The sequence below is a fragment of the Balaenoptera physalus genome (assembly GCF_965194825.1).
Source record: "Balaenoptera physalus genome assembly, contig: HAP1_SCAFFOLD_2755, whole genome shotgun sequence".
NCBI lineage: Eukaryota > Metazoa > Chordata > Mammalia > Artiodactyla > Balaenopteridae > Balaenoptera > Balaenoptera physalus.
In genome coordinates, this window is record NW_028124068.1 from 10,001 (window position 1) to 23,758 (window position 13,758).

Below are 13,758 nucleotides of genomic sequence, written 5' to 3' on the forward strand. Positions count from 1 at the left end.
ACACACACGCAGAACCAGGAGGTCCCCATATTCTGTAGAATGAGGGAGGCTGCAGCTGTAGGCCGACAGCTTTCATATCCTCATTTGAATAATGTGTCCTGAATCTGTCACTTTATTCATTCTCCTTATGCTCAGTGTACTCTACATCAACAACAAATTAAGTTGTAAATAAGAGACAATCATCACTTTTGTTTTTAAGCAGCTACTGCAGAGAGAATTTCAATGTACGCTCCTTTCGACAGGGGGAAAAAGAGGTGCTAGTGTTTGCTTTCCTAAGCACAAATATGGGGAAACTAACAGAAGCAAAAACAGAAACAGTTTACTGTGGCTGAGGGGAGGAAAATAAAATTCTCTAAAGCACATCCCTCCAGGACCAACTGAAATTTCTCCCAAGGAGTTAAGACATATAAAGACAGAGGTTAAGTTTCCCGGACTAGAGTGAAAATCTGTGCACCCAGTCCTTTGGTCTTAACACAAAAGGAGCCTCCTCTTTGCTTGGCAAAGCCTTAGACCAAAGGACAAATGTATTAAATCAATTACAAAGTAGGTGTATTCACCAACCAACTCCACACTCATCTCCATTAACTTCCAAGAGTTCAAATCACTACCTCATGCACAGAAATTGAAAACATTAATAATGAAAGATGTCCTTACCTTTACATCAGAGAAGTAGGTTTTCAGCATGTTGGAGCTGGGATAACGGGTGTAAAAGAACATGAGCTTTGCTTTTTTCAAGTGATTGGGTGACAATCCTTCCTGCATGTAGGATGCAATTGGTTAAGGAAACAATTTCTTGAAACACAAGCACCTACCATCCCTCCCTTCCCCCCCCCACCCCCCCCCCCCCCCCAGGAATCTGGAGGCCCACCCAGCAGCCATAGGAATTCTGCAAGATAAATGGCGCTGGCCATGGAATCCATCACTAACTTGCTGCTGCCTGCTCAGAATGACCACTGCCGGTCAGAAATTGCCAAATATAATGGTGAAGATGCACAATTTAGTTGCGGAATCCTGGAGACTTCGCGGTGAGGATGGCAAAACATTCCCCCTGTTTGAGGTCCTTATGCTATCTATACGTTCACTTGTTGCTAAGGAGACAAATGCACCCAACAGGTACTGCACAACTCTTATCATGAGAGTTTTTTCCTTCTTCACAATTACAGTTCTGTTTGTTCTCTCTGCTCTCTGCAGGTGACATCCAATTATTATACTAATGTACATGAAAATATAAAATGCATTATTTTGAACACTGTTAGGCAAGCTTCACATTCTACCTTTCAGTGCTAATATAATGGAGCATCTTGACTCACTTTCTTCCTGTCTTATTATTATATCCTTTTAATTGTTTCCTTTTCAATAACAGCTAAAACTTGGGAGGGGTAGTTTGGGCACCGAGAGAACAGGGAGGGGGTGTCGCTTTTGTTAGAGCAACGATCCAAAACCAAATACAATTTGCCTCTCCTGGATTTATAGTTAACTCCTTTGAGAGTGGCACAGTGGTTGGAGATAACAAATCAATAAATGTGGGTTAGCAGATCAATAAATGGCCACTTACCCAAAATAAGAAGGTCTATTTATCTGGAAACATCATTACCTTTTAGATCTGTAAACAGCAGCAACTAAAACAGTTCCCAAGAGAATGTGAGGCTAAACCATAACAATCCAGGCTTCCTGATTCTCCCCCAGATTCTTGGCACTCCTCAGCAGACTCGGAGCTGGGATGGCTCTGGTCACATCTGTGCCGCAGCCTGGCCCTGCCATTTCCTCAGCAAATTAATGGCTTTATAATTTATCAGAAATGAAGATGCACGTGGAGAAAATCAATGTGGTCCCCCACAAGGTCAATTAAGGGTCCTTCCTAGAAGCTTCTCTAAGGATTTTCTCTTAAAAGAGAGTCTGGGAAAAAATAAGGGAAAAAAAGAGAAGAAAATATGCACATGTGGGTGTGTGCACACACACACACACACACACACACATAAGCACACACACACACTTGGCTAACAAACCCAACAAAAATTTCACACCGTATGAAGCAAGGTCAAATAAACACAGATATTTAGGAAAGGTGAAAGTTTCTAAATTACCACCATCAAGTACAGCATGACCAATCTTGGGAACAGAGGGAAACCAGAAAGTTCCTAGAGAAGCATAATCAAATTAATATTGATAAGTTCTTGACTACTTATAACAGGGGGTTTAACCAAATATTCTGCTGAGAATTTGATCAATTAGCATTCCCGTTAATATCACGCAATTTGAAAAAGATCACCTTAGTTTGTAAATTGAAAAGTTAAATATTGAGCCTTTTGTTTTCACTGAAAATAAACACTGAAGAAAGAAATTTTGATGTTTTATCTGTAAGCCAAAGCAGTTTAACTGAACTTGTGTTTTTGTTTGAGATCCTTAATGATTACAAAGACGATAATTTATGACTGACATACTTCTTGTGCCAAGGAAAGGGCTGAAAGGCCCTCCAGTAACCTCCATTAGACTGAGAGAGGGGACTAAAGGAGCCCGGCACACTTCAGGACCATCTGTCCAAATGGATAAGTGAAATAATAGTTGCAAGCTGTCTCCTATTGCCTCGTGATAAGAGTTTTAGGCAAGTCCAAACTTTGACAAACATCCTCAGATCTGGGTTCTAATCTGTTCTTTCAGAAGGCTACATCCAAACAACCTAGTACAATTAATTATTAGCAGGGAAAAGTTCCAAACCTTTTCAAATTTGGTCTCATACAAAACGAATTGTTTTGCTGTGGCTCTCAGTTATTGAGCCACCAAAACTTCCTGAAGCTTTCAGTGTCTTTAAATTATGCTAAGATGTTTTCGTCTTTTTTATTTAAAAAAACAGAGCAAAGTATCCATCGTATTTTGGTTGGGATTTAGAGGCTATTTCATGAAAAAAAATCATCCTCATTTGAATTTCTCAAGTCCGTTTTTTTGCTTTAAAATGCTTCCTGTTGGAAATACTTGGAATCAATCAGTGGAAATGAAACACAGAATACATCTTTATTTCTTGCTCATCGTGTAATTAAGATAAAATTCCCATAAAATATATGTTTCTAATAAACTATTAAAAATAGCTAATGAAAGATTTAAAAGCCAACAGTTAGATAATCCTTTTTTTTTCTCTTCAAAATAAATCTGAACTGACCAATTGGTTAATTTCCCTTTTAAGTGCTTGTGCTGAAAAGCAACTGTTCTTCCAAGAAAGCACTAGCTGTTTCCAGGATACTTACACACGCACAATGACTCATGACGGAATAGATTCAGTAAACATACAGCTGTACTGAACACGAGCTAAGCTCCATTCAAGGCCAGGAAAGAAAATGAGCACAAATAAATATTAAGGAGGTAAAGGGGGGTGGGGAGAGGGGGGATGGAACGCAAACAAGATCTGTCCCGGCAGCTCATGTGGCTTTGCCTCAATTCTCTTAGCCATAGCTTTGTGAAGACAGATGACATTCAATTCTATGTATAATGCAAAATAGACAATAACTGCTGAAACTTGAGACAGCTGCCAGGTGTAAAAAAAAAAAAAAAAAAAGGAAAGGAAAAGAAAAAGAGAAAAAAAGATGATAAATCCATAAATTAATGAAAGACATCTGCTCGGGAATATAAAAGATCAGAGAAGTAGGGTACTGCAGCTGAACCTAAAATGGTGTTCAAACAACCTGAGAATTTAAGTGTTGTCTGTTTACCAAGCACAATATAACTTCACCTAAACAGCAGCCGCGGGAGAAGCAGCAGAGGCAGCAAAAAGGCAAATGGGAGAATAATAGGTTGTGAAGGCTGCAGGAAGAAAATTCTTTTTTCCAACTGAACCCTGAATTGTGGCTAGAGGTTTTGCATGCTGCAGTTCCAACCAAATGGATCGGGACCACTTGCTTACAATTTCTAAAACGCTTTGAAACCCGGAGACTTTTAGCTTGCTCCTTAAGCTCTGATTTGCTATGTTTCTAGCTTTCCCCCCTTAGGATCCTTAAAAGGGGAGAAAAGATCTAAACTCTCACATTTAATAAAAGGGATAGAGCAAGTTGTTGCTCCACAAAGAAGTTTAACATAATCGGTGGGATGTGTAGTTTATGGATATATATTTTTTAAATTTACTTAGTCCATAACTGGGGGGAGGGAGAAGGGGAATCCAGAGTCTTCCAATCTTTAATATACATGTTTCCCTACAGCTAGTACACCTAACAGAATTCCTATGGCCTCGCACCACTTCCAAAAATGTAAAAGATCAACCTCTATGGATTAATTCACATTTTAGAAATTCATTGTTAATTCAGGTTTTCTAGATGGATTTTAGTTTCAAATTATTAAATCGTTTTCCTTTTTGAACTTCACATATTTTTTTTAACCTTCTCCCTAAAAGTCGAACAGGGAAAGCTGACTGTCACGGAGAAGAGGTTCAGTTTCTTCCCTTGCATGTCTTAAGTGCTTAGAACACCGCTCTTGTGTTTTAATTGGGTGCATGCAAATGTTTGAGGCCCGAACAAGGCTATTTTTCTTGAGATGCAAAGAGCATGAATGACAAGGCACAACAGGAGGAAAAACAATTGGCTGGCTGTTTCTTTTGGAATTTGAATAAAATTCAATATTTGATTAAATAGATTCATTTGCAAAGATACTGAACACATTTTTAATATCCAAGACGCGACCTTTTGGTGCAGGTGCACTGACGTTCACTTTACCATGCACACACACTCACTAGTTCCTTTCTATTAGAAGGGATAACAAGGTAGTGTGCTCTATTACGTAGAACATATATGCCTAATGTGCTAGACTCAGAATGGATTTATCCGATAAGCTGGTGTTCTTAATAGTTCTTATCTTGGCTACTTTGTTCAGGGAAACAGATGATGCCTTTTGGGGTGGGAAAGAATTGTTCCTTAAGAATTCAATTATTCATTACACTTTGGAAAGCCACGGACTAAAAATAAAAACAATAATGAAAATCATGAAGGTACCATTTCATCCCATTTCTCCACATTTCTATTGATCTTTTCTAAGAGTAACTGCATAACAGGTTCACATATGGCCTTGTCTACCTAAACTGAAGTAGGATGACTTGCTGTGGTTCCCAGAGATTTCTTTAAACTAAAAGCTTGAGAATTTTGCCTACACACCATCAGGTAAGTCAAGGGGAGAACTCATCGCCGTACAAGGATGGAGACAAGGGAAAAGCAGACCCAGCCTCTCAACAAACACTCAGATACTCACTGGCTTCAGAGCTGTGTGAACTCTAGAAAAGGATGCTTGCCTATCTTCTTCCTGAGAAACAATATAGCAAAGAGATAAAGGGCTAAAAGGGCGAGATCATAGAAGGGAAAAGAGAAAGAAACAGAGGCTGGAAGGCCAGCATGTGGAAAATGTAATCATTCATTGCAGCAAGAGGCCAAAATTATTTAGCTACACAAAATAAACAACTCCAGGTGTAAGCAACTAACATTTCATATGAACACAGGTGTTTCCAAACCGTCGCTGTTGAGCAGAATCTTCTATGGTAAGAGAGAGGGGAAGTTATTCCTCTGAAGAAGAAGCAACTAAATTCTCTTTAAAGTCTTTGATATGTATTGAAAGAAAAGGAAGTTCTTTCTATTCAAATCCTCAAAATTCCTCAGGGGATTTAGAGAGGGTGAGACAGTGAGCATAGCCAACACTTAGAGCAATCTAAAGATTTTTTTCTTAGAAGACCCAACTTATTAAAAAAAAAAAAAAAAAAAAAAAAGCACAGGCATAATTATCTGGATACGGTGACAAGTCTAAGTAAAAAAAAACCAAAAAACCAGAAACTGGAATCTTGAGTTAAAGAGTTTAGTATGGCCGTATAAGACTTTGAAACCTGGCTTCAAATATTCATCCAAATGGGCACGTCCCTTTCCTGTGTGTGTGTGTGCGCGCACACGCGCACAAGTGAGAGAAAGAGAGAGAAACAACCCACCATCACTACAACTGGCTTCAAAATGAAGTAAGGGATCTCTGAGGAGCAATGGAGTCTAGCCCTGGACATGAGCCTGGTATGAACCCCAGAAGATGCTCTCCTGCAGAGGGTAAAAAAAACCCATTCAAGGTCTGTGTCTATGTACTTTGCCTTTCTCATCACCAACAGCTATATTCCAATTTGACCAATGTTTATTCCCTGCTTATGATGTGTAAGGCATGGTGCCTGGCGCAGCTTTGATTCATGACTGGTAGATTAGACTTTAGATCTCTGAAAGTTAGAAGTTAAATCAGCAGCCAAACCAAGACTCGATTTCTATTTACATCTTAAGTCCTCAAATCTTTCTCTCAAGACATTATTCTCTTCTTCCTTTCTATGGAAAGAGACTCTATGCTTAACTGCCCAAGTGTGTCTCATACTTGTGGCTCACATTCACCTTATCAGAAATCTTCACTGTTATCCTGAGTTGGCTGGAAGGATGACCTTCATATCAAGGAAAACACATTTCCACCATAGCTGGGACTTTGCACTTACATGGCAGCCTCTGGAGTAGGGTTAGATATGAAAATGTCAATCTCTAGTCATCAAGACGATTGCTCAAAACCCTCAATTTAGCAACAGCCAACTTAATTGCTAAATTTTATATCCATCTGGCAATTTATATAAAAGAACTATGTCTCTACTTGCCCCCAAATGCTACTATTCTACTCCCCCAAAACATCAACAATCACAAGATTTTTAAAAATTTACTGAAAGGACCAATTTACAGAGAAAAAAATCGAGAGTTAAAAATAGCTAGAGTTCAGGACAGGTCTAATAAAAAAATATAACTGGCATCTCTACATAAAAGTAAGGTTCAAAATATAAAAGAGACATAAAAAGAGGCATTTTTAAAGTCGAATACGGCTGAGTTTTATATTTAATTGTGCTCTCTCGCTTTCCAAAATAATTTGCTTTGTGTATGTTAGGACAAAAGATTTCTGTGTATGGCTGAACAGAGGTTAATCATGCATAGAGGCAGCTGCACCAGACCCAAAGAACAGACCTTGGGTGAACGGGAGAGAGATGGATACCGTCTGAATAAATCAGTACCTGTATATTTCCTTTAAAACAAACAAACAAACAAAAAACCACACCTCACTTAAAGAATAAGGAGAGACTCTAACTCCCTATCCACAACCATCTTTCTCCCACTGCAGCCTCCCATCAGTAGACTGTTCCTCATAAGATTTAATCAGGCCTTCTTTAAACGGACCAGGAGCCTTATAGATAGCTAACGGGAGAATTCTTCTTATGGAGTCTTAGGGATCTGAAAACTGATTTTTCTCTCTTTACTCTGCTATGAAACTTACTACGTTAAAATAAAATCTGATAGAATGCAATATTACAATGAGATCTTTTTTTTTTTCCACCTTTAAATCTACTCTTGGGGGAAAAAAAAAGGATAAGAAGATAATACGGGAAGAAACAGCAGAAAAAACACTGCTGCAAAAGCACAATTTAAATACTACCACTTTGGGGCAATTAACAACTTGTGAAAGTTACAAAAATGTTGGTTTCCTGTGAAGCTTTTGTGCAACCAGAAGTGCCACACGCGTGCTGATAAAAGCCTATTACTCTGAAGAAGAGGAAAGACTGCATTCTTAAGAAGATAGTAATCTACATCATTCTAAATAATGTGTCAACCTGACCTTCTGGGAAGCCTTTTTGGTTTGGGCTTGTTTTCCTTGGGGGGCAAATGAAAGGATATTGCACTTCCCGAATAAGGTGAGATTTCGGACATGTCTTGAAGATCGCCACACTCGGATTTGATGAGAGACAAGGAGAGCCCTTCTGCGGTGCTGGGTGGATGTGCTGGTGAACAAGGATGGTGGCTCAGGTGGTGGGATGACATCTTGGTCCTCAGACTCGTGGTCTCCCTAGTTAAGTCTAAGGATTCAGGAGAGGCTCTGTCTTTTCCCGAGAAGGAGCCGGAGGGAGCACCTAATGGACTCTGAAACGGGTAGGCCATCAAGGGGAGGGGAAAGGGGTGGCGGAAGGTGGACGTGGTAAAGCCTGCGGTGGCCGACAGAGGCGACTGGTGCAGGGGCTGGTGGTGACCGCCGGCTGGGGGGCCGGAGGCAGACTGGTCAGATGAGTTTTTGCGGACCACCAGGGGCAGTGCTTCTGTCTGGTCTGTGGAACTGGGCATCTGCACATTGCCAAAGGTGTCCAGGGGGTTCGGAATGATGACGTCGCCAAAGCACTGCAGGCGCTGGTTGGCGGTGTGGAAATTGTGGTTCTCCCCGTTGACTGCAAATCTGGCCTGGGGGATCTGGAGCGGCGGGAAGACCTGAGGAACCTGGCGAGAGGGTTTGGCCGAGAAGACTTTGACCACAGTGTCCACAACTTGCGACATGGCAGTGTTCAGTTCCTGTTTCAAGGTCTCGGCCAAATGTTTGCCTTCGGGTTGTAAGGAGTTTGGCCCGTGGTCTCTTTCTTTGTTGTTGCCTTCTCGCTTCGGCTTGTTTTCGGCCATTTCCTGCTCCCGGATCAGGGCCCGGGCTCGGTCGATGAACTGCCCCGGGTCCAGCTCGCACATCTCATTGTCTGACCTCCCCACGGAGTCCTGGGCCCTGGCATCCAGGATCTCCGAGCGCATGCTGTCTTCAGACAGGTTACCATCTTCATCATTTTCAGAATCAGTGCTGTCATAGATCTGGTAGAACTTTTCCTGCAGCTGGCGCAGCTGTTTCTGCATGTCTTCCAGCTGCTGTTTCAGCTGTCGGCGCTCCTCTCGCTTCTGTTCTTTGCGGGCTGAAACCAGCTGCTGGAAACTCTGTTGCTGCTGCTGGGGCAGCTTCTGCTTGCGTTTGTTTTCTCGGTAACTTTCTCGGGGACTCACAGACTGCGGGGCCATATCTCTTTCATTGTCATTGCCCCGTAATGCCACACTGGGGGAATGGCTCATACCCCGGATTATATTCTCAACCCGGGCGCGCTTTGCTCTCAGGTGCTCGTCACATAAGCGATCCATATCAAACTGGCTCATAGTAGGCCTGCCAAAAGGGGAAAGACACTCTGGGGGGCTGTCTCTTGAAGAGTTGCTGCATATATCCTCCTGATGTACTTCGGAGCCTGTACTAGAGAGACCGCTGGCTTGGAAACTGGGCTCCGTGCCACCATTTTTGTTCATGTTATTTTTCAACAGCTGGGAAATTATGGTTGCTCCTGGAAAAGGCATCATGGCATCTTCATATGAGTTCGCCCTCTTCAGCAGCTTGCGGAGTACATTTGACTTTTCCCCATCTGCATGCTGCACCACTGAATACTCAACATCCTGCTCGGAACCTTGGGGATTCATGGCACTAAAAAACGTTGCTCTTGCCTTAGCAAAAAATGCAGATGCTGTCCCTACCGTCCTTTTCACTCCAATGTCAACTCTTCTCCTCTTGGTTTGCCGGCTTAAGAGGGCTGTGCTGTCATGGTCAGGCATCACTGGACAGTTATTGTGCCATCTTCAAAAGCTCGTCAGCTGGGCACAGCTCAAGAATCCTGGGACCCTGGCCAACAGAACAAAAGGACTGATGAATCATTTTCTTTAAATTTCTCCAAATTTCCTGACCTCAATCCTGAATCAAATGCAAAATGCATAGGCTCTGGGATTTATGGCACATTACAATTATTGCAATTTATTATGCACTCTGCTTGGAATGAAACATTTTTAAATATTTCTGCTCCACTGGTTTAAGATGGATTAAGATTAAAAAAAAAAAAAAAAAAAAAAAAAAGCAAAAACTGCTTAAGCACCAGTAATATGATTCTCTTTCACAAATGCCTAAACTGATACTGTTTATCTTCAGAAGAAACAGTAGATTATAAGAACACAGCCTCTGACAACCAATCGATTAAATTTTGGGCATTGAGATGCGTATTACAAAAGAAGATAAAAGTGGTCTATACTTAAGAAATAAGGTTAAATTTTGAGGATGCGTGAAATTTGGATGAAAAATTCCATTTCTGCAATAAAATTATTGTGGCTTTAACGCTATTAAGGGGAAAAAAAATGACTCTAAAAATGCGAATATTTCACACACACCCTTTATTACTGAATTTTAAAACGTTTTTGTCAGATGTGAAATGCGGAGGAGAACACCCCCATCAGCATCTTTCCAACATAAATGGCCAATTTAGCGTGGAAGTAAGTGCACAAGTCCTCATTTCACAAGTCCGCTTACTTCGCACAGATATGCGCTCTTTATTACTAAAATCACATTTGAAGACGGTATCTGTTGCTGGATTTTAGTGTAAGTATGAGAATATTTATAAATTTTCATGATGTCGTTTTGATGACTTCAATTATTATAAAGTTGGACTCAGTGCAGAAGAAGGACATTGTCACATTTTAGAAATCAATATGTGAAACAATAAATTGAGTTAGGCAAAGATAAATAACATCTTCAGTGCTAGTTGTTTTTCTATAATCTGCCAAAATCATACTTCAAATGCCTAAAGAAGCTCTTTAACATACACCATTTGTGAGTCTTATTTTTTGTGCCAAGTTAAAGGATCAAAAAAACACAGGGGGGGAAAAAAAAGGCTGAAGGAAGGTATATAAAGAAGAAAGAAAATAACATCAGTTAAATATGTGAGAAAGGGAAATACCGTCTCTGCATATGAACTTCCATTGTATCTTGGGAACACAATATAAAAAGGCACTTGCATTTTATAAAAGGCACTTGACACTTTTTGTGACGTTAACCAGTGATGCTAACCCCAAATTTTGTATAAATGTTAAGATGTCACATCTTTTTGCTTACAATGAACGTTTTATGAAGAAAATGAAAATATTTTTTTTCACACAGGGTTTATCTAATATTAAACTTCACGTTTGCTTAACAGAGCACATCTTCACAATAACAGGGTCTATTGCCAAAGGCAGCGTGCAGAGTGTTTGGAACAGCTCCCATCTCTTTCGGTTCACCTGTAAAAACATCTACGTGCTCCCTAGGACTGCATCTGTGGCTAGTTTTAAAGAATGACTATCCATGCAAATAGGCATAATTTCAGCATGAAATAACCTGTAAAAATCAAGAAAATGCTCAATGCTTAGATGGCCATGTGTATTTTTTTAAGCGACAAAGATTTCATCATGTAGCCCTTGTTCTCAGTTTTTATATGAAGATAAAACATTTAAATAAAGGCTGTATCAGAGTGTCAAGAAAGCAACATGATGCTTTTTTGGATGCTTGAGGGTAAAATACTTTTTTGTGTGCCTCAGGATAAAATTTCCTGAACTTGGAATGGAAACAGATCTTGATAACTCCAATATATAGGGTTCAAAATTGAATTCAAGATGATTGTGACCCCTCACACATTAATAAATGAAATTGGTTTCAGGAACACAAAAATGCAAGGGCAAATATTTCACTAACGTGTTAGATCTGATAAATCAGGTGCAGCTGTCAGGTGAGAGAAAGAAAAAAGGGGAGACGGAGACAAACAAGAAAAAAGATGAGTTATTTTAAAGCTCAGAAAGACTTGCATATTGAGGTGGGATGTCTTTGCGAGGAGGACTTTGTGTGTGTGGATTAGCTTTTCAAAAATAGAGTTTATTGCCATTCTTTAAAATTTTTACCTCTTGTCTTTTTGGGTGCAAATCATTTTCTCTTTAATATCACCTGAAAAGCACACAGATCACCAATCAAAATGTTGAACAAACTTTCTGCAGTATTTTCTTCCCCTGTTCCTCTTAACATCCAATCTGGGTTTTCCCCCTACCCATCCTTGCTACAGGAAGAGCATCTCTGCAACAGAGGCTCAGAAACAACACTCTGGTGTAAGGGATGAGCACAAGGTCATCCCCAGCCATCCTTCCCTTCCCAGCTGCCATTTACTTCTGCGTCAACTGCACTTCCTCTCATCTAGCCTAGGTATCAACAGCTGTATCCCTACCTCATGCCTGAGCCAAGGGAAAGGCTGTGCTCTTCCTAAGGTAGAAAGAAATCATAGTCTCATCTTCAGTGGAGAATACATGTTAATTAAACGTGCTTGTTGGGTCTTTTAAGAAGGAAATATCCTGTAACTTCTTTCAAATTCACCAAACGAAACTGATTTTTGCAATTTTCTCTCAACTGGTCAGCATTCTTGGATTAAATAATGATTTGTTTCTGTTTGGGGCTAAGAAAATTTAAATGCTTTTAAGTCTTATTGTAAAATGTACAGCTGAGACATAACAATCAGGACAAAACAAATGAGAAAACTAGGAAAAATTATATAATCCAGCAAGACAAGGCATGATATTAGTAGGCGTGAATAAATAGATCTCTATGTATAGCTTTGACCTAAACTCAGATATAAAGGTATAGTAGTCATACACATTGGGATTATAACCCATGAAGGCTATAGGCAAGATTAAATAATTATAACTGGTTGACTGTAGTACTTTATTAGCATCATGTTTCACAAACAAGATGATATATATATATATATATATATATGAATATTTTGCCACATAAGAAAATGCATTGTTAAATGACTATAATGTAAATTAAATCACTTGAAAACATTTTCAAAGGTGCTTCCATGATTTCCCAATTCAGAATTTAGAGAATGCTATGGAATTAATTTATCACTGATATCATCCTGTCCATTAAGATTTTTAAAAATTCCTTTATTTCTCAATATATGTACTAAGCCATATGTTTCAACTACAATTATTATTGATTCTCATATTTTAATTTTTATATTAATTTTGAGTTTAACCCAGCAATATGAACCTTTTGATCAGCACTGGTGAACATCAATATCAGCAAGTATGCAGAAAAATACTGACGTAGCATTTGAACCCAAATGTATTATCGATTGGATACACATATTCTATTCCTGTAAACTCCTCTGTAATTAATATGAAAATCTACATAGAGTATTTTTATTATTAAATATTGTGTTGTACCTCTTGGCATCTAACTACATAAACACTTGAATAATTCCTATACGAAGGGTATCTTAACATTAGCAGATTCCCCCCAGAAAAAGATAAGAACGTTCAACTATGATCAAGTCAGAGTTTAACTACTCCCAAAGATTCTTCATTAAAATCTGAATTATCTGAAGAATGTCAGATAATTTAACATGGAGAATCCTAAGGAAGCTGATGACAACGTTAGTAGAAAAGAATTTTCAGGGAAGCATTTCAAAGGAACACTGCAGTGTGAAGTAGAAAGTGGTGAAGTGTTCTGCTTTAATAAAGAAGTTATTTGGGGAAGGGGATGCAACTTTTCTGCCTCGATCTGGAGTCCAGATTCTAGACAAAGAAGTGATCACTATGATTATTACTCAAATAGTTCAGTCAAATCTTTCATGAGAAGGGGAAGGGTAAGGTTGGCATGGTTTCCTGATTGGATTATTTAGACTATCTGTCTTTGTTGATAAAATGATTTGAAGAAATTGCTCAAGCCTACACTTTACTTCTTTTAGAAAACAACCTTTGGGTGGGCCTCTGATCTACTTGGGTCAAGCCGGTTATGAAACTGCAAGTGGAATAACACTAACAAAGAACCTGGTAAATCCATCTGGAAATCAGTAATTCAAGGGGGAAAATCAGATGATTTGATTTAGGTACTCCCTCACCCCTGCCCCTTACCAAGCTGTCCCCTTCACTGTATTTAAGAGTTCATTTCTGCTAATTAGCAACTTTTCCTTTGGAGATGTTTCTACTCACTATCAGGCTAAGAAAGCCTTTGATGTTTATTGTGAAGAACCCACTTGACATTAGTTAATACTTAAATTAACTAACATTGTATTGTCAAAATCTTATATCAGGCTTAAATTTT

At 39.4% G+C, this 13,758-nt stretch overlaps 1 protein-coding gene across 2 annotated transcripts in view; it reads right to left on the minus strand.

Annotated features, from left to right (window-relative positions):
- The window catches only part of LOC309654319 (prospero homeobox protein 1-like), a 23,667-nt gene extending 9,947 nt beyond the window's left edge, over positions 1-13,720 (minus strand). For both annotated transcript variants that reach the window (XM_082478860.1, XM_082478859.1), the window contains exons 1-2: positions 7,693-13,720; positions 655-760 (exon numbers count right to left, since the gene is read on the minus strand). In XM_082478860.1, coding sequence (XP_082334986.1) covers positions 655-760; positions 7,693-9,419 — 1,833 coding nt within the window. In that variant the 5' untranslated portion in view covers positions 9,420-13,720. The remainder of the gene's footprint in view (positions 1-654; positions 761-7,692) is intronic.
- Between the last annotated feature and the right edge of the window lie 38 nt (positions 13,721-13,758).